At 36.4% G+C, this 27,754-nt stretch overlaps 1 protein-coding gene and 1 long non-coding RNA gene across 3 annotated transcripts in view; one reads left to right on the forward strand and one right to left on the reverse strand.

The window, feature by feature from the left end:
• Window positions 1–27,754, forward strand: part of LOC308393916 (ATP-binding cassette sub-family C member 4-like) — a 75,274-nt gene that overhangs the window by 24,550 nt on the left and 22,970 nt on the right. Inside the window, exons 14-19 of the mRNA XM_080877970.1 lie at window positions 245–341; window positions 2,663–2,881; window positions 4,645–4,782; window positions 4,916–4,953; window positions 9,256–9,380; window positions 9,542–9,688. Of these exons, the coding sequence (XP_080734096.1) occupies window positions 245–341; window positions 2,663–2,881; window positions 4,645–4,782; window positions 4,916–4,953; window positions 9,256–9,380; window positions 9,542–9,688 (764 nt within the window). The remainder of the gene's footprint in view (window positions 1–244; window positions 342–2,662; window positions 2,882–4,644; window positions 4,783–4,915; window positions 4,954–9,255; window positions 9,381–9,541; window positions 9,689–27,754) is intronic.
• On the reverse strand, window positions 5,337–9,242 carry LOC308393917. Of its 2 annotated transcripts, XR_013971056.1 has the most exons (5): window positions 8,855–9,242; window positions 8,378–8,441; window positions 7,852–8,004; window positions 7,394–7,481; window positions 5,337–6,805 (listed from the first exon to the last, which is right to left on the reverse strand). It is a non-coding gene; the product is annotated as an uncharacterized lncRNA (long non-coding RNA). The 2 variants fall into 2 exon arrangements; XR_013971057.1 differs by having other exon boundaries at window positions 7,852–8,441.

Consider the following 27,754-nt stretch of genomic DNA (forward strand, 5'->3'; position numbering starts at 1 on the left):
CCTGTTTGACCTTTTAAATGTTCTCTTACTCAAATTTTACACAAGTCAGCTATAAATGTGTCATAGTTCCAATATTGTAATCACTTTAAACAAACGCAAACAATGAATCTGGATCTTGAGGACTGAGCTCGCATTACACAGCTGCGTTGTGTCGTGCAGTATGGACCTATATGAGATTTTTAAAAGGAGAAAAGTTCCACTTCTTATTTATGAAATGTGTACACCTGTCTGTGCTTATGATCAGGTGTATCTGTGGCTTGCTGAAGAACAAGTGTCGTATCCTGGTCACACATCAGCTGCAACATCTGAGGGAAGTTGACCAGATCCTGGTCCTGAAGGAGGTTTGTACTCCTGCAAAAGAAAATTGCTTGAAGGAAGCCTGCCTCCTGCTTCTTAACCATGCCATTGCAATAAATAAAGCATTCCCACAGCAGAATCCTGCCTAGTCGGTCAGACTTGGCCTGACATGGTGACAATAACCTGATCAGCTGCGACATTAAAACCACAAAAAAGGTTCTCACCCATTCAGTAATGAACCTGGGCTGTTTATGTCACAGTATGGCTGCCGACGGACAGCCGACTGTGAGGAGTGAGGACGTGGAAGTGCAGACATGCAAAGAGACAAAACTTGAGCATAACAAAAATGAGCTGTTTATTAAGGCTGGCAAAATGGTACAAAACAAAAGGCAAAGACGAAAGTAAACAATAACCTAAACTGGGTGAACTAAGATTAAAACATGACCTCACAAACCTTGAACATTTAGACCTGGCATGGATTCCTAGAAAAACCTGGAAACATGACATGAACATAGCAGACGACCACCCACTGGAGGTGATCAGGGGAAGTGGAAACACATAGGGACACAGCTGACACAAATTAACATGTCACAGGGGAAGAGCAAAACTAAACACGAAGAACATGGGACACCAGACCTCTTCAAAATAAAATGGGAAACATAACGAGACACAGACGTGACAACACAAGCTTGACAACATAAGAAACGCAGATATGAAACACATGAGGGGTGAGGGAGACTTAAAAACAGGGGTGAAGACGCAAGGGGAATCTAATAAACAGTGAACTGTAACGGCAACCTATGCACAATAGAATTGAACTTAGAGAACCTAATAAACTTAAACATAAACATACTCAAAACATTGGGCCAGAAGACCCAGAATCATGACAGTTTAGTGGTTTCATGCACCTGGACATTATCGGTCCTGTGGGTTGCCTGCTGGGGCTTTGGCTTTTTAAAAGAATGTTTGGGGCTGGTTTAGCTGTAAACTGGGGAGCTCTTGTCCATTAGATGTATTTGCACTTGTTGAGAACCTGTTGTTTAGATGGTGATATGTGTATATAGGACCACGAATGTCAGGATCCAAGGTTTCTCAGAAGAGCTGTCTTACACTGTAAGGACATAACTGCTACTCATCTGTCTGTGGTTTTATTAATGCTGTCGCTTGTGTCAGTGTTAGTCATAATCCTATATATGTATATATGTATAAATGGTGACATTTCAACCATTTCTAAAATCGAAACAAATACGAAGCATTTTGACCACAGGTAAAAGTATTTTACAAATCTGTGCATCCACACCTAAATGCATTGTGATCACTTATGCACAACTTTTTAAGTTCAATTTAAGAAATCTGATCATCTTCTCTTTCAAAAATCTTTCTGTGCATACACATAACATCACTTTAATTTTCACTCACAACACCATGGTTGTACAGGACTGTGGACCATCCTCTGAAGTGGGTATATGCTAATCCATTTAATGTGAAATAAAACTTTGATGTTAATCTTACTATTCTCTGAAAACAGCAACATTATTGTTAGCTTAATTGCTAATCCTGGACATTTCTGCTCTCAGCTGACATCAAGTCAGACAAACCTTGGCAATGGAACAGTGGACAGTGGAAGCACAGATGTCCCAGTTTTCTGCTGGGACTTGAACACAGCTTAGATTTGTGGATCTGTGTGAAACTACCTGGGTCTCAAAACCCTATGTGGACATGCGATGTGACCTGTATGTAATGAATGATTCGTGCATGTGCACTTAAGGTTTTGTAAGTGAGGCAAAGGGTTATGTGTATTTTTAGATATTTGTGTGCACAGGAAGATTTTTTGAAAGAACATAATCAAATTTCTGAACTTGAAGTTGTGCGTAAACAAGCAGCATTTATTTAGGTTTGGATGTACAGATTTATAAAATGGTTTTCCGTGTGGTTAAGATGTTTTGTATTTGTGTTTGGAGCACACATTTGGAGTTCCAAAGTTTCATTGACCATACAGACCCACCCTTAAGATTGACCTCAGTACTCATTCTTCTCGGGTTTTATGAGTTTGATTTCTTTGTTTGGAGAAGTTTCAGTAAACACTTTCCTACATTGAAGCCTTTGACGCCTTTGACTTCTACCTGTTCCCGTGTTTCAAAGGGAGATGTGGATTGTATGCACTGGGTTTTAGGGGGTTATAGAGTCCCAGATTCCAGATTCACTTGGTTAAGTGCAAAGGTTTGTCTTGGGGTACCCCTGTAGGGTAGAGCCTACAGGGGTTACAAACAGTGAACAACCCCCTTTCCCCCCATTGGACTATCCATATACCAAAAGAACAGCAGCCTAGATGTCCAGTAACTGATTTCCTTTGTTGCATCTTTAGGGTCAAATCATGGTCCAGGGAAGCTACAGTGAGCTGCAGTCCTCTGACCTCGATATGGTGTCCCTGCTGAGACGTGATGAGGAGCAGGAGCAATTGTCTCCATTTGCTGACCCAGAAAAACTGTCTTTACAAAGTCGGTGGACAAATGATTCTCACAGTTCACACTGTTTCCTCAACTGCCCCCTTCCACCAGAAAGCACCTACACTGAGCATCTTCCTGTATGTATATTTACTAAAGAGATTGAACATTGCTATTTTTACAAAATAGTGTTGTTTTACCTTCAGTTTTTTAAAAATGTAATTAATTTTCATAGACCCCCATGCATTGTCCTTTCTCTTTTTCTTTAAAGTTTCTATATGGTACCATGGTATATAAACAAGTCCATTTATTACTTCTTCTAATATGTGACATTTGTAGATATTATCTGATAGCCATTTGGCTAGAAAAGATATGCTAACTTCAGGTAGCTATTGGAGAAGTTCACTTACTCTAAGTCAGGGGTGCCAAATCCCAGTCCTCGAGAGTTACTGTCCTGCAGCTTTTAGATGCATCCCTACTCCAACACAGCTGAATCAAACGGTTTGATTACCTCTTCAGCATGCCATCAAGTTTGGCAAAGGCCTGATAACAAGCCATTCATTTGATTCATTTGATTTGAACAAGGATGCATCTAAAAGCTACAGGACGGTAGCTCTCGAGGACTGGGATTGGGCACCCCTGCTCTAAGTAATTAGTTAATGTGTTAATAAATGGTAAATGGCCTGTATTTGCATAGTGCTTTACTTAGTCCCTAAGGACCCAAAAAGTGCTTTACACGACATTCAGTCATTCACCATTCACACACACATTCATACACAGATTCACACACTGCTGATGGCAAGCTACATTGTAGCCACAGCTGCCATGGAGCGCACTGACAGAGGCGAGGCTGCCGGACACTGGTGCCACCGGGCCCTCTGACCACCACCAGTAGGCAACGGGTGAAGTGAAGGGGTGAAGTAATAAAATCATGAAAATGTATGAAAATTAAAACAACACAGAAAATTTAACCCCAAATCAACTATCTCAAATCCTCAACCTCTTAAAAAGTAAAAAAAGATGAGTGAAGAAGAAACACTTAGCGCATCATGGCACCCTAGACCTATTGCAGTGTAACTAAAAGAGGCTTGAGGGTCACCTGATCCAGCTCTTACTAATGCTTTATAAAAAGTCTAATCTTAAAAGTAGTGATGGTGTCTGTCTCCTGAATCCATACTAGAAGCTGGCTGTACAGAGAGGGGCCTGAAAGCTGAAGGCTCTGCCTTCCAAATATTGTAGCAACAACAAGTAAGCCTGCAGTCCGAGAGTGAAGTGCTTTATTGAGCTGATATGGTGCTGTGTGGTGTTCATTCATGGTACATGATATGGTAATGGATGGTACATATACACTGCACTTATACACTTAACACTGAATTACTGCATCCATGTAATGTGGTGTGTAGGTAATCAGCATGCAGGCACTGTAAAGTTGTTACTGAAGCTAAGATTGCTTTGATGGCAGCTTTCAGCTCATCTTTATGTGTCCATTTCCGCTCCATGTGAGGTCTCCCAATTTCTTAAATCAGCTATTCTTGACAATCCTTTCAACAGCTTTGAAAGAATTCTCACCTTTTCCTACTCTACGGTTCCTTTCAGTCAAATTTCACGTTACATGTAATAAATATATAAGAAAAAACTATACTGTCAAAAGTATTTGCTCATTTGACCATTCAGCCAGAAACACATTTATCAGGTCAGACAAGAAGGACTAGCTCACGGTCCTTGCTCTAATTCATCCTAAAGGTGTTCTGTTGAGTTGAGGTCAGGTTTTCATGATATATATATTTCTCACTAATATTATTTTAGATGCACTATCATGAAGTGTCAGCTTTGTTCTGAGATTACAAACAGTAAAACTATGTTCAAGTATAAAGATGTGCCTGGATCATTTCTTGTTTTGCAGGTTGAAGCTATTCAAACTATTGCAGAGGAGACACGAGCTGAAGGAAATGTCAGCAGTCACATTTATTTTACATACTTCACGGCAGGCTGTAGCCTTCTGGTTTTAATGGTTATAGTATTTCTCAGTATTCTAGCTGAGGTAAGTCACAGACCTCTTATGGTACCATTAGCAAGTGAATGGAGATTTTTAATGCAATGTTTTTATTCATTGTGAACATAAGAAACAAAACCAAGTTGAACCTTTTTTTTTATTGTTTGTTTCTTTTCAATAGGTGGCATATATCCTTCAGGACTGGTGGTTGGTATACTGGTGAGAACTCAACACACTTTTAGTACTGTGTAACACTGTGCAAGTCTTGAGATACACCTCATTTCTTTATAATTTGCTTCTAAGGAGCTAAAACGTTTTTAGATATATTGTAATGTAAAGGCCCTACAAAGAGATTTGATAAAACAGCAAGCGCTTTGGGGACAGTGGGAAGGCAAAAAAATAATAAATCTATTTTTTCCTTCTGTTCTGCATTTCTATGTATGTTTTCAATAACTCACTACACGTGTGTCCCATTTTGCAAGCAAAGTATAAAGAAATTAGTGGTAGATCAGGACTTTAGTCCAGTTCTGTACACTGAAAAAAATATGTTGTTGGATTTACTTAATTCAATGGTGGACATTTGTTGACCACAGATGTTTTGCTTTGGCAGCAACTTAAACAATTGAGTTAAATTAACACAATTTATTCATGTTCAATAAACCTGTGCAATTTGTGTTGATAAAATGTGACTTAAACATGTTTTGATGAAGTAATTTGAGCTCTTGGAATATTTTAATCCTTCACAATTTTTTCACTTTATCCCAACACCATTCAATAACTTTTACCCAATACTACTTGGTCACTTAAATACTACATGTTATCTTCAAATTACATTTTGCTATTATATTCTAGTATCAAATACACAATTTTCAAATGGAGGCCTTATAACAGATTGTATTGTTCTCTTCCAAGATGGTTGCTGGCATCCACCAGTAACCTTTAAAAACAAAATGTCTAATTTCACTGCATTGACAGTAGGTAAAGAATTAAACTGACATTACTCCTCCACTGAATCTATATAAATCAACAGTTAAATAATGTCAGTTCTTCCGTGTTCTCTGGAATCAATCACAGCAAAGAAATTAGACTGTTTCTTTTGAAAAATGTTACAGGACAATACAAAACATTCTATTTAAGGCCTCTGACGTCAAGATTCAGTTAAACAACAATTATAACTAAACAATTTGAGGAAATGTTAGTTTCCATTAACATTAAATTAGGTTACTGAATTGGCAAACACCTTCCTATTAACATTACCCATTTTACCCCAATAACTAAAGAAATTAGCACTTGCAGGTCAAAAACTTTATTCAAGAGACGCAAAAATAACATTGATACAGTGACTGTCAAAAATTACAGCACTGATCATACTGTGACATCTTGGTTCAAAACAGCATACTTAGAAATATTCAACGTTCTTTACTTCAACTGAATGAAACTGAAAATACCATTTCACACGACCCATATGGGATATTTAGACTGTATAACTGTTCACGCTACATCTCTTCACTAGTAAAAAAAAAGAAAAAATACAAACAGAAATTGAAAAATGCTGCCAAACAGACAAACAGAGAACTTGTACAGAGCAAAAGGAAAAACAAACAACAACAACAAAAACAGCTTGTCCTCATGGCAGTTGCAGAGTATATAAAAATGAACCCTGCGATCTGCTCCTGGAATTGAGCTTCAAAAATGCAGCAGAACAAGTGTGAGATTTAAATGTCCTCTCACCTAGAGCTGATCACCTTGCATGCATAACAGTGAGCTTTCCTTGCAGGAGCAGTTTTGTCTTAGTTGTGAGCTTTTCTTGAGAGCTGAGTTGCATCCAACTCCATTACCACCCATTGAATCACCTCAAAAGTGTAGCAGAGCTGTGATGGGTAACTCATATTGAAGGAATAAAAAAGGTCCAAACAGCATGGCTACTGCAAAGGTCACGTTATCCAGATCTTGAAGAACTACTATACCCTCGATGATGATGCCAACATCAGAAAAGTCATTGCCTGGCGCATCTCTGGAGACAGATGTTCATTGTGGTTTTCTCAATCTGTGCAGTGGCCTCAGTCAAGTCCTGGTTAAACACAAAACATTTTTTTAAGATTCCCTTTTAAACTCATCTCTTTTGAATCTACCAGTTCTAATGTTAGAGTAATTTAAACCATAGTAAATAGCTATAGCCAAAGAGTTGCCTGCCATGCTGCCATTCATGGTCTAACAGAGTTTCTAAGAGAGAGTGAAAAACATAATAATTTCAAATGCTTTACATTAGTTTTTGTTAGAAAGACACCGGCCCATCAGAAATCCAGGTTATGTCACTCAGAAGATGTTAGAATTTAGACTTTCAGCCCCACAATTTGGTTAGCTGTTGGTCAGTTGGTCTTTTTTTTTTTTTTTTCCAAACAAAAGCTAATGTAAATATTGGGGGGATTTTTCTTTGTTCACTAGAATGACAAATTTAAAGTTTTTTCACACTGATGTGACCCCTAATATAGGGGGGTGGGGCCTCAAGGGCCGGCGGCCGAGTTCACTACTAGGCCTCATGTGAACTTCAAATTATTAAAGAGGACTACTGGTCCTAACCAGTCCAATGAGGATCAAGTGGATAACTAAATGCATTTTTAAATGTTGCAAAGCCACAATCTACTCATAAAACACTCACCATGAACTCCTGCACCAAGATGTTGCAATTGTCTTTCACACAGATGCGGAGCACTTTGATGAGACTCCCTTTGAGCATTAATGTCATCCTAAAGTATTATAACAAAGAAAACAGAGATTTGTGAACTTTTCAGTAGCACAGAAGAAAATGATCCCAGACAAAAACTTGACTTTTTAAACCAGTCAACATGCAACACCAGCATCTACAAAGCAATATCAAAAATTCCTGTTTGACATCAACTTTATGGATATATAGTTTCCAGAACATATATTTTTAAAAAAAGATAATTTTTTCTCAGTGGGCCAGTAAATGCATGACAAAAAAGAATGGCATCCTTTCAGTGGAATCAGTACTCACAGGTAATAGTTGACTGTTTCAATGGATGCAGCATAAAAATCTTTTACTGACCTAATGCAATACATATACACTTTGTAGTTAAAGAATTTTAAAGTTCTTACTGTCATCATGGCAGCTACATCCTTTAGCTTTGTGCACTGTTCCCCCGATCACTTTGCAAACACTTTCAGCAGACTGTCAGAGAGAAACTCAGCTCCGTCAGAAACCTTGACTGTAAAGGCATGGTTGGGATGCACTGGAATGCTGCATTTTATCTGAAATAACATTTTGAAATTTTGAAATAACAGCAGGCACTGTGCTTGGTTAATCAGTAATGTTTTGTTGAATAAAAACTGTGTTTCCAGATCTTATGGGATTAAAAAAATCCAAAGATGTTTGTTTCTGATTTGCAACCCAAGAACCCACAAGTTACAACCTCATTTTAGTTCAAGTGTGCATTAATGTGAGTCCAGTAATCACCTTTCTGACAATACATACAGGTATAAGTTAAACCTATGGCAGATTTTGGATTTCTCAGTTGTTTTAATAGGGTGGTCTATTTGTGTATGCATGCACCTAATAATTATACAAAACCTATTATAATTAAGTTACAGAAACCTTAAGCGAAAATAGAATATACTTTCTTACCATAACACCTTGAACCCACAATCCATCAGCTGACTCCTGGTGAAATGCAGAATAGATGTGGTCTCTCAATGTGCAGCAAAAAAACAAAAAGAAAAGGACAGCAGGTGAGGGCAGGAGGGGTAGGGATGTAAGCTAGCATAATGCCGCTAATGATATTAGCTAAAGCTGTTCAATGTCCAAAATCTCACTAACACCACGGTGCAGTAAATACACAATGTAACTGAAGAGTCAGTTGGCAAATCTATTCACACAGAAAACCAAATTATGTTATGAGTGCCTCATAATTAGGTTTAATGTGATATTACGGCTCTTGTGCCAAAGACAAATTCAAATGAAAAAGCGCCAATTCTTTGACAACAGATAAAACAGCAAATAAGCTAATGGCTCTTTTTTAGCATGTTACATGGCGACACTCTAGACGTTTAACTACATTTGGCTGAAATATGGTAAATATTAATTCAAAAAATCAAGACATACCAAAAACGTAGAGTTGGCTGCTCGACTTGACTGAGATGGATGCCTTTTTTGAACCACGATCCAAAGCCCGCGAGATGAAATCACGCGTGGTTTCACGAGATTTAACGTTGCTATCTTATTGACTTACTTCACCTGAACATGATATGAACAATTTAATACACCCTTTCTGCATATCATGTAGTTTTTACACTATATAGTTACATTTATCTTTAAAACATGAGGTAATTGTGTTAAATACATGCAAGATGCTTACATAAATCCAAGAGATGGCCAGTCCCTTTTTTTCAGTGTAGAGCCAGTAGCTTACTTTTCTATTCATTTAATTACAGAACATTTTATTAGACTGTTTAAGTGATGTTCTTATGTTTCACACTTTGTTTAATTGTCTTCTCACCTGACAGGGCAAGAGATGATTTTACAAACGGCACAAACAGCAGAGTCACTGCTGTTAGCCTTAAAAGTGGAATGAATGTTACTAGTTCATACCAAGAGTTTAATCTCTCTTTTTACCTCAGCATTTATTCAGGTAAGCCTTTCAGTCCTGTAGTTCTTACTGAAATCTTCACATACTATTGTTGACTACCATGTGTTTAGTGTCCATTATGTTATATTACTTGGTAGAATATCCTGCTGTAAATCAAATACCAAACTATTTTTTTAATATAGTCCTGCTGTGTTTACTTTTAGGTTTGACAGCAGCAGCTGTGGTCTTTGGTTTTGCCAGGAGTTTGGTGATATTTCATGGGCTGGTGAGATCAGCTCAGACTCTTCACAACAGCATGTTTAGTGCTGTGCTCCACACTCCTGTTAGCTTCTTTGATGTCAACCCCATAGGTGAGGCCTACACAGGATTTATTTTTATTTTTAAGAGGAAACAGTCACATATTTATCTGCCTAGTGTTTGTTAATAATGGATTGCATTTATATAGCGCTTTTCTAGAGCCTCCGAGCGCTTACAATTCTACTATTCATTCACTCTCACATTCACACACTGGTGGAGGCAAGCTACAGTTGTAGCCACAGCTGCCCTGGGGCAGACTGACAGAAGCGAGGCTGCCATATCGCGCCATCAGCCCCTCTGGCCATCACCAGGTGAAGTGTCTTACCCAAGGACACAACGACCAAGACAAACAGAGCTTCGGATCGAACCGGCAACCTTCCGGTTACAAGATGAGCTTCCCAACCCCCTGAACCATGGTCCATTGTTTAAAGGTGTAAAATGTAAGACTCTTGTAGGAGCCAGGAGTTTTAATCCGCCTGGAGCATCACATCATGGTGGAACTTGGGAACGGATAATTCGTATGATCAGAAGAATTCTGAAATCCGTTCTTCAGCAACAACAGTTGGACGACGATGGATTAAATACGGTTCTATGTGAAATTGAAGCAATTTTAAATGACAGACCCATCACAAAGCTTTCTGATGATCCAAAAGACCTAGAGCCACTTACACCAAATCACATCCTCCTGATGAAAGGAAAACCATCTTTACCACCCGGACTATTTGACCCTCAGGACATGTATCTGAAGAGAAGATGGAAACAGGCTCAGTACATCTCAGATCTTTTTTGGAAACGATGGATACGCGAATACCTGCCTTTGTTACAGGAGAGACAAAAATGGAACCAAAAGAAGAAGAATCTAAAACCTGGAGATATAGTCATTATAATGGATTCTTCTGCACCGCGTGGTTCCTGGCCACTTGGAAGAGTTCTGGAAGCCATTCGTGACAAAAAAGGACTTGTGCGATCTGCACGTTTAAAAACAAAGACTAATATTCTGGAAAGACCTGTAACTAAACTTTGCTTGTTACATGAGACTGTAATCTAAAAGTGTGTTACTTATGTTTATTTATGTGAATGTATAGGTCTAAAGTAGACTGTATTAGTGGCTCCTGTCTGATAGCCATTTCAACTAGAAAAATTTGCATTTCCTGTGAAAATGCAGTGTGGATGCCTTAACGGCTGAAGATATCTGCTGAAAAAAGCTGAAAAAGTTGAAACAAAAAAAAACAAAAAAAAAAAAAAAGATGCCCTGAGCAGGATTCGAACCTGGCCCTCCTGGTCAAAGGGCAGCTATTTAGCTCACTGAGCCAAACACTTTCTCACAAAGAAAAGGTGGAGAGATTGACAATTGTGCTAGCAGAATTTGGGCAAAAAAAAGGGGGTGAAAATTCTGCTGAAAAGAGTTCAATCAGCAGAATTTCTGCTGAAAAGAGGTGACTGAGCAGAATTCTGCTGAAAAGAGGTTTTTGCTGAAAAAGAGCTGAAAAAGTTTGGATTTGTGCTGAAAAGGGGTTAAAAAAACTGAAAATTTTGCTGAAAAGGGGTGAAAAAAATGAAATTTGTGTTGAAAAGAGTTTAAAAAAAGTTTAACTGTTAAGTGAAAGAAATGTTGCCATAAGCTGGATTTGAACCCAGGCCTCCCAGTCTGAGAACGGATGCTTATCTCACTGAGGTAAAACACAGCTCAGCCCATCATGCAAAATCAGTGACCACATTGATAATGTGTTCCATTCATTTCAATGGTCAAAAGTCATAACACACATCAGCAGAAATAGCAGAATTTTTTAAAGTTTAAACATAGCATTTCTGCTAAAACTTAGTATTTATGCTAAATAATATTTTTTTCCTGCCAAATCATAGCATTTGTGCTGGAACACAGAAAGTTCCACCAAATCATACAATTTGTACTAAAACATTATTTATGATTTAGCAGAAACATTGGGACTTGGTAGAAATACTATGATTTACATAAAATACTTTGACTTAGCAGAAGTACTACAATCTAGGAAAAAAGTACTAAAGCATAGCAGAAATTCTATCATTGAGCAGAATTACTAGGATTTAGAAGAAATACTAAGATTTGGCACAAACACTGATGTGGCTCAAGAACCTTTATTATGCAGTTATACTATGATTTGGAAGAAATACTATACTTTGGCACAAATACTATGATTTGGAAGAAATACTATGTTTTAGCACAAATACTATGATTTGGCTCAAATACTATAACTATCCTCGGTCAGAAGGAGAGGCTGACATCCAGGGATTAGATTACCACGAGGTGGAGTTTATTGCGGTCAGATGGATGGTACAGGGAGGTATGGCATACAGTAGGAGGATGTGGAGAGGTGATATGGTGTGGTTTCTATGATTAAGAACAGGGTATGCATTACAACATGCATACAGATTAAAGATTAAGAAAACTGGTAACAAATTCCTCCACTACAAATCAGTCTGATGCCACTTTTTACAGGGTTCCCGTTTACTAAGGCACTACCCAAAAGGCGCCACAAGAGGGCACTCCAACACAAGAGATGACCTATTTACACTGATGCACTTAGTAAACAGCCCCTACTTAGCCACTACATAATACAGTGATATTACAGTATACAAATTCACACAAATACTATGATTTGGCAGAAATACTATGACTGAGTAGTAATACTATAACATAACAGATTTCCTAAAAAAAACTATTAAATTGCAGTAATTCTATGACTTGGCAGAGATACTACGTTTTAGCACAAATACTATAACAACGCAGAAATACTATGACTTAGTAGTAATACTATAACATAACAGTTCAATGTTCTTGCACAAATACCACAATATGGCAGAAATACTATGTTTTAGCACAAATACTGTGATTTGGTATAAATACTATGATTTGGCACACATACTATATTCCGCAGATACACTATAACATAACAGATATTCTACAACTTAGTAGTAATACTATAACATAACAGAATTATTATTTGGGCACAAATACCACGATTTGGCAAAAATACTATGATTGGGTACAAATACTATGATTTGGCAATAATACTGCATTTTAACACAACTACTGAGATTTAATTGAAATACTATGATTTAGAAGAAATACTATTACTCCATACAAATACGATACTTTGGGACAAATACTATGTTTTGGTTCCAATACTATGATGTGCAACAAATACTATGATTTGGCACAAGTACTATGATTTAGTACAAATACTATGATTTGGCAGAAATACTATGACTTAGTAGTAATACTATAACATAACAGATTTCCTAAAAAAAAACTATGAAATTGCATTAATTCTATGACTTGGCAGAGATACTACGTTTTAGCACAAATACTATAACAACGCAGAAATACTATGACTTAGTAGTAATACTATAACATAAGAGATATACTATGGTTTTGCAGACATACTATGTTTTTGCACAAATACCATGATTTGGCACAAATGCTATGATTTAGCAGAAATACTATGATTGGGTACAAATACTATGATTTGGCAATAATACTGCGTTTTAACAACAACTACTGAGATTTGATTGAAATACTATGATTTAGAAGAAATACTATGACTCCATACAAATACGATGCTTTGGCACAAATACTATGATTTGGCAGAAATACTATGACTTAGTAGTAATACTATAACATAACAGATTTCCTAAAAAAAACTATGAAATTGCAGTAATTCTATGACTTGGCAGAGATACTACGTTTTAGTACAAATACTATAACAATGCAGAAATACTATGACTTAGTAGTAATACTATAACATAACAGTTCAATGTTCTTGCACAAATACCACAATATGGCAGAAATACTATGTTTTACCACAAATACTGTGATTTGGTATAAATACTGCGATTTGGCACACACACTATGATTTGGCAGAAATACTATGCCTTAGTAGTAATACTATAACATAACAGATATACTATGGTTTTGCAGACATACTATGTTTTTGCACAAATACCATGATTTGGCACAAATGCTATGATTTAGCAGAAATACTATGATTGGGTATAAATACTATGATTTGGCACAAGTACTATGATTTAGTACAAATACTATGATTGGGCAGAAGTACCATGTTTCAGTACAAATACTATGATTTGGCAGGAATACTCTGGTTTAGCAGAAATACTGTAATTTGGCATAAATACTATAATTTGGGATAAATACTATGATTTGGCACATATAATATATTCAGCACATATATTATAAAATAACAGAAATGTTTGGCCCCAAAACCATGATTTTGCACAAATACCATGATTTTGCACAAATACTATGAATTGGCAGAAATACTATGATTTAGCAGAAGTACTAAGATGTAGTAGAAGTACTTTGCTTTAGCAGAAATACTATGATTGAGGAGTAATACCTAAACATAGGAGAAATATTGATACACAGACACACATACACAGACAGTAAAGGGAACAGGAGCTGTTGAGAGTCTGGGCTTGGTATATGTAGGTCAGTTAAATTAGCTGCACCTGCTGTAGTCAGCCCTTACACACGCAGGCACAGAGAGAGGTGTGAGTTTTCTTCAGTGTATTTCTGACATTCAGGATTCCCCTCGAACAAATGGCCATAATTTCCTAACCGTAGAGGCTAGAACGGTCATTCAGGCATCGTTTTATTCAGAAGAGATGGGGGAATCTTCAGGTCTTCATAATTCAGAGATAAAAAATAAATTATTAAAGATATATGACTTGTAATACACTGTAACTGAGTAGAGGCGAAGCAAAAACTGCCTTGACTTGCGCTCAAACAACCTTTGGTAACTCTAAATCTATATGGAGCATCAAAATCATTCTTTCACCGTAAGAAACAGCAGGCTTTGGTGAACAGTCATGGAAATTTTCAGGGCTCTGTGGAAATCCATCAAAAAGATATGACGAGAGAAAAAAGTGGTTCATTTCCAGAGATTGAAATCTGATGAAATCTGAGCGAGGGACAAATTTCTTACCCTCAAACAAGTCCAACTCATTTCAGAATGGTAATAGGTGAGAAAGAAATTCTTGAATTATGAGCGTCAGGAGTGTCTGAACATATACGGGGACAAGCCTCATGTCTTAACTTCGCTTCGTTAAGGAGATATGACAATTTGAAAATGCCTCTCATTAGAGAAATCCAGCGGTGATTTTGAACAAACTCTCCATTGAGTTTATATGGAGAGTTTTCTGACTTTGTGTTACTCTGAGGAGATTTGCAAAATATCTATGAGTCCCACAACAATGATAGGGATATTTTCTGAAAGCCAGCAAAAATACCTACGTTTTGATGTATAATTTGTGGGGCTTGAGTGGAAATTGAGCGAGTAGCAAGAAGTTGTTTGGACATGAAGAGAAAATTCAAACAGTTTCACTGTCCCCTCTGAGTTAATTGCATAGCAACCATAGCAACGCATGTATTTTCTGAAAAATCACAATTTTGCAACTGAAAACTCAAAGAGGGATAAGATTAAAACGGTAGAAGATCTGAAAAAGCTGAATCATACAGGAATAGCCAAATCATTTGAGAACATTTTAAAGTTTGAATGGAGTTTCTAGGTGAAAGTATGAGGCAGTAGTTAAGTTTCAAAGACAAGAAAGTTTTAGCAGAATTGTGGAAGTTTCCCATTCATTTCAATGGGACAAATTAAAGGAAAAAAGTGTAATATTTTAAAAAGTATAATAGTAATAAACACCAAAAGTCATAGCCGGCATTAGCAGAAAGAGCAGAACAGTTTAGAGTTTGAACGGTGAAAATAGCACAAAAATTGTGGAAGTAGATCCACGGCAAAAAGTGTACGGAAACACCCGGAATAATAATAAAGAAGAAAGAGAAACAGGATCTCAATAGTGTGGATGCCTATTAAGGCATCCACACAACTAGAAAAAATGTGCATTTCCTGCGAAAATGCAGTGTGGATGCCTTAACGCTGCAGATGTCTGCTGAAAAAAGCTGAAAAAGTTGAAGAAAAAAAAAAAAAAAAAAAAAAAAGCTGCCCTGAGCAGGATTTGAACCTGGACCTCCTGGTCAAAGGGCAGCTATTTAGCTCACTGAGCCAAACACTTTCTCACAAAGAAGAGGTGGAGAGATTGACAATTGTGCTGAAATGAGCAGAAGCTGCTGAGAATTGTGCTGATAAGAGGTGGAAAGGCTGAAAATTTATCAGAAGAGGTGAATAAGCAGAATTTGGGTAAAAAAAGAGGTGAAAATTCTGCTGAAAAGAGTTCAATCAGCAGAATTTCTGCTGAAAAGAGGTGAATGAGCAGAATTCTGCTGAAAAGAGGTTTTTGCTGAAAAGGTTTGGATTTGTGCTGAAAAGGGGTTAAAAAAACTGAAAATTTTGCTGAAAAGGGGTGAAAAAGATGAAATTTGTGTTGAAAAGAGTTAAAAAATAGTTTAACTGTTAAGTGAAAGAAATGTTGCCATAAGCTGGATTTGAACCCAGGCCTCCCAGTCTGAGAACGGATGCTTATCTCACTGAGCTAAAACACAGCTCAGCCCATCATGCAAAATCAGTGACCACATTGATAATGTGTTCCATTCATTTCAATGGTCAAAAGTCATAACACACATCATCAGAAATAGCAGAATTTTTTAAAGTTTAAACATAGTATTTCTGCTAAAACTTAGTATTTATACTAAATAATATTTTTTTCCTGCCAAATCATAGCATTTGTGCTGGAACACAGAAAGTTCTGCCAAATCATACAATTTGTACTAAAACCTTATTTATGATTTAGCAGAAACACTGGGACTTGGTAGAAATACTATGATTTACATGAAATACTTTGACTTAGCAGAAGTACTACAATCTAGGAAAAAAGTACTACAGCATAGCAGAAATTCTATCATTGAGCAGAATTACTAGGATTTAGAAGAAATACTAAGATTTGGCACAAACACTGATGTGGCTCAAGAACCTTTATTGTGCATTTATACTATGATTTGGAAGAAATACTATACTTTGGCACAAATACTATGATTTGGAAGAAATACTATGTTTTAGCACAAATACTATGATTTGGCTCAAATACTATAACTATCCTCGGTCAGAAGGAGAGGCTGACATCCAGGGATTAGATTACCACGAGGTGGAGTTTATTGCGGTCAGATGGATGGTACAGGGAGGTATGGCATACAGTAGGAGGATGTGGAGAGGTGATATGGTGTGGTTTCTATGATTAAGAACAGGGTATGCATTACAACATGCATACAGATTAAAGATTAAGAAAACTGGTAACAAATTCCTCCACTACAAATCAGTCTGATGCCACTTTTTACAGGGTTCCCGTTTACTAAGGCACTACCCAAAAGGCGCCACAAGAGGGCACTCCAACACAAGAGATGACCTATTTACACTGATGCACTTAGTAAACAGCCCCTACTTAGCCACTACATAATACAGTGATATTACAGTATACAAATTCACACAAATACTATGATTTGGCAGAAATACTATGCCTTAGTAGTAATACTATAACATAAGAGATATACTATGGTTTTGCAGACATACTATGTTTTTGCACAAATACCATGATTTGGAACAAATGCTATGATTTAGCAGAAATACTATGAATGGGTACAAATACTATGATTTGGCAATAATACTGCGTTTTAACAACAACTACTAAGATTTGATTGAAATACTATGATTTAGAAGAAATACTATGACTCCATACAAATACGATGCTTTGGCACAAATACTATGTTTTGGCAGAAATACTATGACTTAGTAGTAATACTATAACATAACAGATTTCCTAAAAAAACTATGAAATTGCATTAATTCTATGACTTGGCAGAGATACTACGTTTTAGCACAAATACTATAACAACGCAGAAATACTATGACTTAGTAGTAATACTATAACATAACAGAATTATTAATTGGGCACAAATACCACGATTTGGCAAAAATACCATGATTCGGCACAAATACGATGACATGGCAAAAATACTATGATTGGGTACAAATACTATGATTTGGCAATAATACTACATTTTAACACAACTACTGAGATTTGATTGTAATACTATGATTTAGAAGAAATACTATTACTCCATACAAATACGATGCTTTGGGACAAATACTATGTTTTGGTTCCAATACTATGATGTGCAACAAATACTATGATTTGGCACAAGTACTATGCCTTAGTAGTAATACTATAACATAAGAGATATACTATGGTTTTTCAGACATACTATGTTTTTGCACAAATACCATGATTTGGCACAAATGCTATGATTTAGCAGAAATACTATGATTGGGTTCAAATACTATGATTTGGCAATAATACTTCGTTTTAACAACAACTACTGAGATTTGATTGAAATACTATGATTTAGAAGAAATACTATGACTCCATACAAGTACAATGCTTTGGAACAAATACTATGATTTGGCACAAGTACTATCATTCAGTACAAATACTATGATTGGGCAGAAGTACTATGTTTCAGTACAAATACTATGATTTTGCAGGAATACTCTGATTTAGCAGAAATACTATGTTTTAACATAAATACTATCTTTTGGCAGAAATTCCTGCTAAAAAGGACTATTTCTGCTTTTTAGCAGAAATACTGTAATTTGGCATAAATACTATAATTTGGGATAAATACTATGATTTGGCACATATAATATATTCAGCACATATATTATAAAATAACAGAAATATTATGATTTGGCCTCAAAACCATGATTTTGCACAAATACCATGATTTTGCAAAAATACTATGATTTAGCAAAAATACTATGATTTAGCAGAAGTACTAAGATGTAGCAGAAGTACTTTGTTTTAGCAGAAATACTATGATTGAGGAGTAATACTTAAACATAGGAGAAATACTGATACACAGACACACATACACAGACAGTAAAGGGAACAGGAGCTGTGGAGAGTCTGGGCTTGGTATATGTAGGTCAGTTAAATTAGCTGCACCTGCTGTAGTCAGCCCTTACACACACAGACACAGAGAGAGGTGTGAGTTTTCTTCAGTGTATTTCTGACATTCAGGATTCCACTCGAACAAATGGCCATAATTCCCTAACCGTAGAGGCTAGAACGGTCATTCAGGCATCGTTTTATTCAGAAGAGATGGGGGAATCTTCAGGTCTTCATAATTCAGAGATAAAATATAAATTATTAAAGATATATGACTTGTAATACACTGTAACTGAGTAGAGGCGAAGCAAAAACTGCCTTGACTTGTGCTCAAACAACCTTTGGTAACTCTAAATCTATATGGAGCATCAAAATCATTCTTTCACCGTAAGAAACAGCAGGCTTTGGTGAACAGTCATGGAAATTTTCAGGGCTCTGTGGAAATCCATCAAAAAGATATGACGAGAGAAAAAAGTGGCCTCATTTCCAGAAATTGAAATCTGATGAAATCTGAGCGAGGGACAAATTTCCTACCCTCAAACAAGTCCAACTCATTTCAGAACGGTAATAGGTGAGAAAGAAATTCTTGAATTGTGAGCGTCAGGAGTGTCTGAACATATACGGGGACAAGCCTCATGTCTTAACTTTGCTTCGTTAAGGAGATATGACAATTTGAAAATGCCTCTCATTACAGAAATCCAGCGGTGATTTTGAACAAACTCTCCATTGAGTTTATATGGAGAGTTTTCTGACTTTGTGTTACTCTGAGGAGATTTGCAAAATATCTATGAGTCCCACAACAATGATAGGGATATTTTCTGAAAGCCAGCAAAAATACCTACGTTTTGATGTATAATTTGTGGGGCTTGAGTGGAAATTGAGCGAGTAGCAAGAAGTTGTTTGGACATGAAGAGAAAATTCAAACAGTTTCACTGTCCCCTCTGAGTTAATTGCATAGCAACCATAGCAACGCATGTATTTTCTGAAAAATCACAATTTTGCAACTGAAAACTCAAAGAGGGATAAGATTAAAATGGTAGAAGATCTGAAAAAGTTGAATCATACAGGAATAGCCAAATCATTTGAGAACATTTTAAAGTTTGAATGGAGTTTCTAGGTGAAAGTATGAGGCAGTAGTTAAGTTTCAAAGACAAGAAAGTTTTAGCAGAATTGTGGAAGTTTCCCATTCATTTCAATGGGACAAATTAAAGGAAAAAAGTGTAATATTTTAAAAAGTATAATAGTAATAAACACCAAAAGTCATAGCCGGCATTAGCAGAAAGAGCAGAACAGTTTAGAGTTTGAACGGTGAAAATAGCACAAAAATTGTGGAAGTAGATCCACGGCAAAAAGTGTACGGAAACACCCGGAATAATAAAGAACTAGAAAAATTTGCATTTCCTGCGAAAATGCAGTGTGGATGCTTAAAGCTAAAGCTGTATGCAAAAACTAGCTGAAAAAGCTGAAAAGTTGCAGAAATTGTAAAAACTTTGCAGAAGCAAAAGAAGTTTGCTAAAATGGAATAACTTAGCAGAACTGCAATATCTTAGAGGAAACATAATACTTGGCAGAAATACAATAGCATAGCAGAATTTAGCAGAAATATTGTAACTTACCAGAAACATGATAACTTCTCAAAAATACAAGAATTTAGGAGAAATAGTATAAGATAACAGAAAGAATATATTTAGCCAAAAATACTTAAACATTACAGAAACACTATGATTTAGAAAAATAGTACAACAGAGCAGAAATATTGTGATTTACCAGAGACACTGTGATGAACTATGAATATTGTAATTTTAAATTGAGACTATGTTTTAGCACAAATATTATAATTTGGCAGAAATACTATAATTTAGCAGAAATACTATATTAAGCACAAATCCTATAAAAAGCAGAAATGGTATGATTAAGCACAAATACTACATTTAGTAGAAATACTTTGTTTTAGCACAAATCCCATAAAAAGCAGAAATACTGTACTATGATTTAGTAGAAAAACTATAATTAATCAGAAATACTAAATTTAGCAGAAATACTATATTAAGCACAAATACTATGAAAAGCAGAAATAGTATGATTAAGCATAAATACTACATTTAGCAGAAATACTATATTAAGCACAAATCCTATAAAAGCAGAAATAGTATATTAAGCACAAATCTTATAAAATAGCAGAAATAGTATGATTTAGCACAATAGTAATAAGTTAAACAGAAAAATTGGAAAAGCAAAATGGACAGCTGAAAAAATGCTGAACATGCTGAGGGTCCCTCAAATATACTTGTTAAATGACAAAAATCTGCAAAAAAATTTATTACAGCCACACAATCACAAATATGTACACATGAGGAAACACACATGCACAGAGAGACCCACACACAAGATCCAATTCAGTCAACCAGTCTAAATATATTGAATTTAAATCTTAGAATGAGATCATCCCATTAAAAGCCTTTCTCTCTCTCTCTCTCTCTCTCTCTCTCTCTCTGTCACACACACACACACACACACACACACACACACACACACACACACACACACACACACACACACACACACACAGGGAGAGAGAAGTAAGTTTCTAGGTCAGCCTGGGAGCTGGTGAATTTGAATCCACCAATCAGAGAGGCTGTGCACTTTTCCCCACCAAAACAGGTGCATCTGTTTACACACGCAGCAGCACAGAGAGACACAGGATTTTTGCAGTCTATTTCTCATAGTGACGACTCCCCTCAAACAAATGACCGTAATTTCCTAACCGTAGGGGCTAGAACGGTCATTCTTACACCGTTTTGTTCAGAAGAGATGGGGGAATCTTCAAGTGTTGACAATTTAATATTAAAATATGAATTTTTAGAGATATATGACATGGATGACTTGTTGACTTAGAAGCCACGAATTCCCCAATATGCAAATTTGAATGCCTGAGACCACATATGTGATTGGCTGGCTGGGAAGCCGTGCAGGCCCTGATTTGTGGATTTGAATTCCTCAGCCCTCAGATATGATTGGCTGGCTTAGAAGCCACGAAGGCCCCAATATGCAAATTTGAATGCCTCAGGACACTTATTTGATTGGCTGGGAAACTGTGCAGGCCCTGATTTGAAAATTTGAATGTCTCAGTCCTCACAGAGGATTGGCTGCCTGGGGACCTGGCAGAAATATATAGAAATACTATTATTAAGCATAAATACTACATTTAGTAGAAATACTATGTTTTAGCACAAATATTATAAAAAGAAGAAAAACTATAATTTAGCAGAAATACTATATTAAGCACAAATCCTATAAAAAGCAGAAATACTATAATTTAGCAGAAATACTATGTTAGGCACAAATCCTATAAAAAGCAGAAATACTATAATTTAGCAGAAATACTATGTTAGGCACAAATCCTATAAAAAGCAGAAATACTATAATTTAGCAGAAATACTATATTAGGCATAAATCCTATGAAAAGCAGAAATAGTATGATTTAGCAGAAATACTGTATTTAGCACAAGTACCGAAAAGTACCAGAAATACTATGATTTAGCAGAATAGTAATAACTTATTGAAACACAAATGCACAGAGGGACACACAAACACAGGCTCTAATCCAGTCAACCAGTCTAACTATGTTCAATTTAAATCCTACAATGACATGCTGTCAAATAAGGGCAGGGTCCTCTCTCTCCCACTAAACACACACACACACACACACACACACACACACACACACACACACACACACACACACACACACACACAGGGAGAGAGGACTAAGTTTCTAGGTCAGCCTGGGAGCTGCTGAATTTGAATCCACCAATCAGAGAGGCTGTTTACGTTTTCCCGCCAAAACAGGTGCATCTTTTTACACACGCAGCACAGAGACATAGACCTGCTTCTTTCAGTTTATTTCACATAGTGAGGATTCCCCTCAAACAAATGACCATAATTTCCTAACCATAGGGGCTAGAGCGGTCATTCTTACACCGTTTTGTTCAGAAGAGATGGGGGAATCTTCAAGTGTTGACAATTTATCATTAAAATATGAATTTTTAGAGATATATGACATGGATGACTTGTTGACTTAGAAGCCACGAATTCCCCAATATGCAAATTTGAATACCTGGAGCCCACATACATGATTGGCTGGCTGGGAAGCTGTGCAGGCCCTGATTTGTGGATTTGAATTCCTCAGCCCTCAGATATGATTGGCTGGCTTAGAAGCCATGAAGGCCCCAATATGCAAATTTGAATGCCTCAGGACACATATATGATTGGCTGGGAAGCCGTGCAGGCCCTGATTTGAAAATTTGAATTTCTCAGTCCTCACAGAGGATTGGCTGCCTGGGGACCTGGCAGAAATATATAGAAATACTATGATTAAGCATAAATACTACATTTAGTAGAAATACTATGTTTTAGCACAAATACTATAAAAAGCAGAAATACTATAATTTAGCAGAAATACTATATTAAGCACAAATCCTATAAAAAGCAGAAATAGGATGATTAAGCATAAACACTACATTTAGTAGAAATACTATGTTTGAGCAAAAATCCTATAAAAAGCAGAAATACTATATTAGGCACAAATCCCATAAAAAGCAGAAATAGTATGATTAAGCATAAATACTACATTTAGTAGAAATACTATGTTTTAGCACAAATAGTATAAAAAGCAGAAATATTGTAATTTAGCAGAAATACTATATTAGGCACAAATCTTATAAAATAGCAGAAATAGTATTATTTAGCACAATAGTAATAAGTTAAACAGAAAAATTGGAAAAGCAAAATGGACAGCTGAAAAAATGCTGAACATGCTGAGGGTCCCTCAAATATACTTGTTAAATGAAAAAAATCAGCAATAAAATGCACAGGGAGAGAGAAGTAAGTTTCTAGGTCAGCCTGGGAGCTGCTGAATTTGAATCCACCAATCAGAGAGCCTGTGTACTTTTTCCCGCCAAAACATGTGCCTCTTTTTACACACGCAGCACAGAGAGGCACAGGATTATTGCAGCCTATTTCTCATAGTGAGGACTCCCCTCAAACAAATGACCATAATTTCCAAACCGTAGGGGCTAGAGCGGTCATTCTTACACCGTTTTGTTCAGAAGAGATGGGGGAATCTTCCAGTGTTTACAATTTATCATTAAAATATGAATTATTAAAGATATTTGACTTGTAATGCACCATAACTGAGTAGAGCGAAGCAAAAACTGCCTTGACTTGCCCTCAAACAACGCTTTCTAACTCGAAATCTATTTGGAGTATCGATATCATTCTTTCACCGTAAGAGACAGCAGGCTTTGGTGAACAATCATGGAAATTCTCAGGTCTCTGTGGAAATCCAACAAAAAGTTATGACGAGAGAAAAAAGTGGTTCATTTCCACAGTTTGAAATCTGAAGAAATCTGAGCGAAGGACGAATTTCCTACCCTCAAACAAGTCCAACTCATTTCAGAACGGTAATAGGTGAGAAAGAAATTCTTGAATTGTGAGCGTCAGGGGTGTCTGAAGATATTCGGGGACAAGCCTCATGTCTTAACTTTGCTTCGTTAAGGAGATATGACGATTCGAATATGCCTCTCATTACAGAAATCCAGCAGTGATTTTGAACAAGCTCTCCATTCACTTTATATGGAGAGTTTTCTGACCTTGTGTTAGTCTGAGGAGATTTGCAAAAATTCTATAAATCCCACAACAATGATAGTGACATTTTCTGAAAGCCAGCAAAAATACTTACGTTTTGATGTATAATTTGTGGAAGTTGAGTGAAAATTGAGCAAGTAGCAAGAAGTTGTTCGGACATGAAGAGAAGACTGCAAAACCTTCAGTGACACACTGGAAGCCAAGAGCATAGCAACCATAACAACGCATGTATTTTGTGAAAAATCACAATTTTGCAACTCAAAACTTTAAGAGGCATAAAAGTAAAACAGTAGAAGATTTGAAAAAGCTGAATCATACCTGAATAGCCCAATAATTTGTGAACATTTTAAAATTTGAATGGTTGTTCTAGGTGAAAATATGAGGAAGTAGTTAAGTTTCAAAAACAAGCAAAATTTAGCAGAATTGCAGAAGTTTCCCATTCATTTCAATGGGACAAATTAAAGGAAAAAAGTGGAATATTTTAAAAAGTATAATAGTTAAAAATAGCAAAAGATATAGCCGGAAAGAGCAAAAATAGCTGAATAGTTTAAAATTTGAACGGTGAAAATCGGCTGAAAATTGTGGAAGTAGTTCTACGGCGAAAAGTGTACGGAAGCAACTAGAACTAGAAAAATTTGCATTTCCTGCGAAAATGCAGTGTGGATGCTTAAAGCTGAAGCTGTATGCAAAAAGTAGCTGAAAAAGCTGAAAAGTTGCAGAAATTGTAAAAACTTTGCAGAAGCAAAAGAAGTTTGCTAAAATGGAATAACTTAGCAGAACTGCAATATCTTAGAGGAAACATAATACTTGGCAGAAATACAATAGCATAGCAGAATTTAGCAGAAATATTGTAACTTACCAGAAACATGATAACTTCTCAAAAATACAAGAATTTAGGAGAAATAGTATAAGATAACAGAAAGAATATATTTAGCCAAAAATACTTAAACATTACAGAAACACTATGATTTAGAAAAATAGTACAACAGAGCAGAAATATTGTGATTTACCAGAGACACTGTGATGAACTATGAATATTGTAATTTTAAATTGAGACTATGTTTTAGCACAAATATTATAATTTGGCAGAAATACTATAATTTAGCAGAAATACTATATTAAGCACAAATCCTATAAAAAGCAGAAATGGTATGATTAAGCACAAATACTACATTTAGTAGAAATACTTTGTTTTAGCACAAATCCCATAAAAAGCAGAAATACTGTACTATGATTTAGTAGAAAAACTATAATTAATCAGAAATACTAAATTTAGCAGAAATACTATATTAAGCACAAATACTATGAAAAGCAGAAATAGTATGATTAAGCATAAATACTACATTTAGCAGAAATACTATATTAAGCACAAATCTTATAAAATAGCAGAAACAGTATGATTTAGCACAATAGTAATAAGTTAAACAGAAAAATTGGAAAAGCAAAATGGACAGCTGAAAAAATGCTGAACATGCTGAGGGTCCCTCAAATATACTTGTTAAATGACAAAAATCTGCAAAAAAATTTATTACAGCCACACAATCACAAATATGTACACATGAGGAAACACACATGCACAGAGAGACCCACACACAAGATCCAATTCAGTCAACCAGTCTAAATATATTGAATTTAAATCTTAGAATGAGATCATCCCATTAAAAGCCTTTCTCTCTCTCTCTCTCTCTCTCTGTCACACACACACACACACACACACACACACACACACACACACACACACACACACACACACACACACACACACACACAGGGAGAGAGAAGTAAGTTTCTAGGTCAGCCTGGGAGCTGGTGAATTTGAATCCACCAATCAGAGAGGCTGTGCACTTTTCCCCACCAAAACAGGTGCATCTGTTTACACACGCAGCAGCACAGAGAGACACAGGATTTTTGCAGTCTATTTCTCATAGTGACGACTCCCCTCAAACAAATGACCGTAATTTCCTAACCGTAGGGGCTAGAACGGTCATTCTTACACCGTTTTGTTCAGAAGAGATGGGGGAATCTTCAAGTGTTGACAATTTAATATTAAAATATGAATTTTTAGAGATATATGACATGGATGACTTGTTGACTTAGAAGCCACGAATTCCCCAATATGCAAATTTGAATGCCTGAGACCACATATGTGATTGGCTGGCTGGGAAGCCGTGCAGGCCCTGATTTGTGGATTTGAATTCCTCAGCCCTCAGATATGATTGGCTGGCTTAGAAGCCACGAAGGCCCCAATATGCAAATTTGAATGCCTCAGGACACTTATTTGATTGGCTGGGAAACTGTGCAGGCCCTGATTTGAAAATTTGAATGTCTCAGTCCTCACAGAGGATTGGCTGCCTGGGGACCTGGCAGAAATATATAGAAATACTATTATTAAGCATAAATACTACATTTAGTAGAAATACTATGTTTTAGCACAAATACTATAAAAAGAAGAAAAACTATAATTTAGCAGAAATACTATATTAAGCACAAATCCTATAAAAAGCAGAAATACTATAATTTAGAACAAATAGTATAAAAAGCAGAAATACTATAATTTAGCAGAAATACTATGTTAGGCACAAATCCTATAAAAAGCAGAAATACTATAATTTAGCAGAAATACTATATTAGGCATAAATCCTATGAAAAGCAGAAATACTGTATTTAGCACAAGTACCGAAAAGTACCAGAAATACTATGATTTAGCAGAAATACTGTATTTAGCACAAGTACCGAAAAGTACCAGAAACACTATGATTTAGCAGAATAGTAATAACTTATTGAAACACAAATGCACAGAGGGACACACAAACACAGGCTCTAATCCAGTCAACCAGTCTAACTATGTTCAATTTAAATCCTACAATGACATGCTGTCAAATAAGGGCAGGGTCCTCTCTCTCCCACTAAACACACACACACACACACACACACACACACACACACACACACAGGGAGAGAGGACTAAGTTTCTAGGTCAGCCTGGGAGCTGCTGAATTTGAATCCACCAATCAGAGAGGCTGTTTACGTTTTCCCGCCAAAACAGGTGCATCTGTTTTACACACGCAGCACAGAGACATAGACCTGCTTCTTTCAGTTTATTTCACATAGTGAGGATTCCCCTCAAACAAATGACCATAATTTCCTAACCATAGGGGCTAGAGCGGTCATTCTTACACCGTTTTGTTCAGAAGAGATGGGGGAATCTTCAAGTGTTGACAATTTATCATTAAAATATGAATTTTTAGAGATATATGACATGGATGACTTGTTGACTTAGAAGCCACGAATTCCCCAATATGCAAATTTGAATACCTGGAGCCCACATACATGATTGGCTGGCTGGGAAGCTGTGCAGGCCCTGATTTGTGGATTTGAATTCCTCAGCCCTCAGATATGATTGGCTGGCTTAGAAGCCATGAAGGCCCCAATATGCAAATTTGAATGCCTCAGGACACATATATGATTGGCTGGGAAGCCGTGCAGGCCCTGATTTGAAAATTTGAATTTCTCAGTCCTCACAGAGGATTGGCTGCCTGGGGACCTGGCAGAAATATATAGAAATACTATGATTAAGC

Source organism: Rhamphochromis sp. 'chilingali', assembly GCF_963969265.1.
Source record: "Rhamphochromis sp. 'chilingali' genome assembly, chromosome: 3".
NCBI classification, from domain to species: domain Eukaryota; kingdom Metazoa; phylum Chordata; class Actinopteri; order Cichliformes; family Cichlidae; genus Rhamphochromis; species Rhamphochromis sp. 'chilingali'.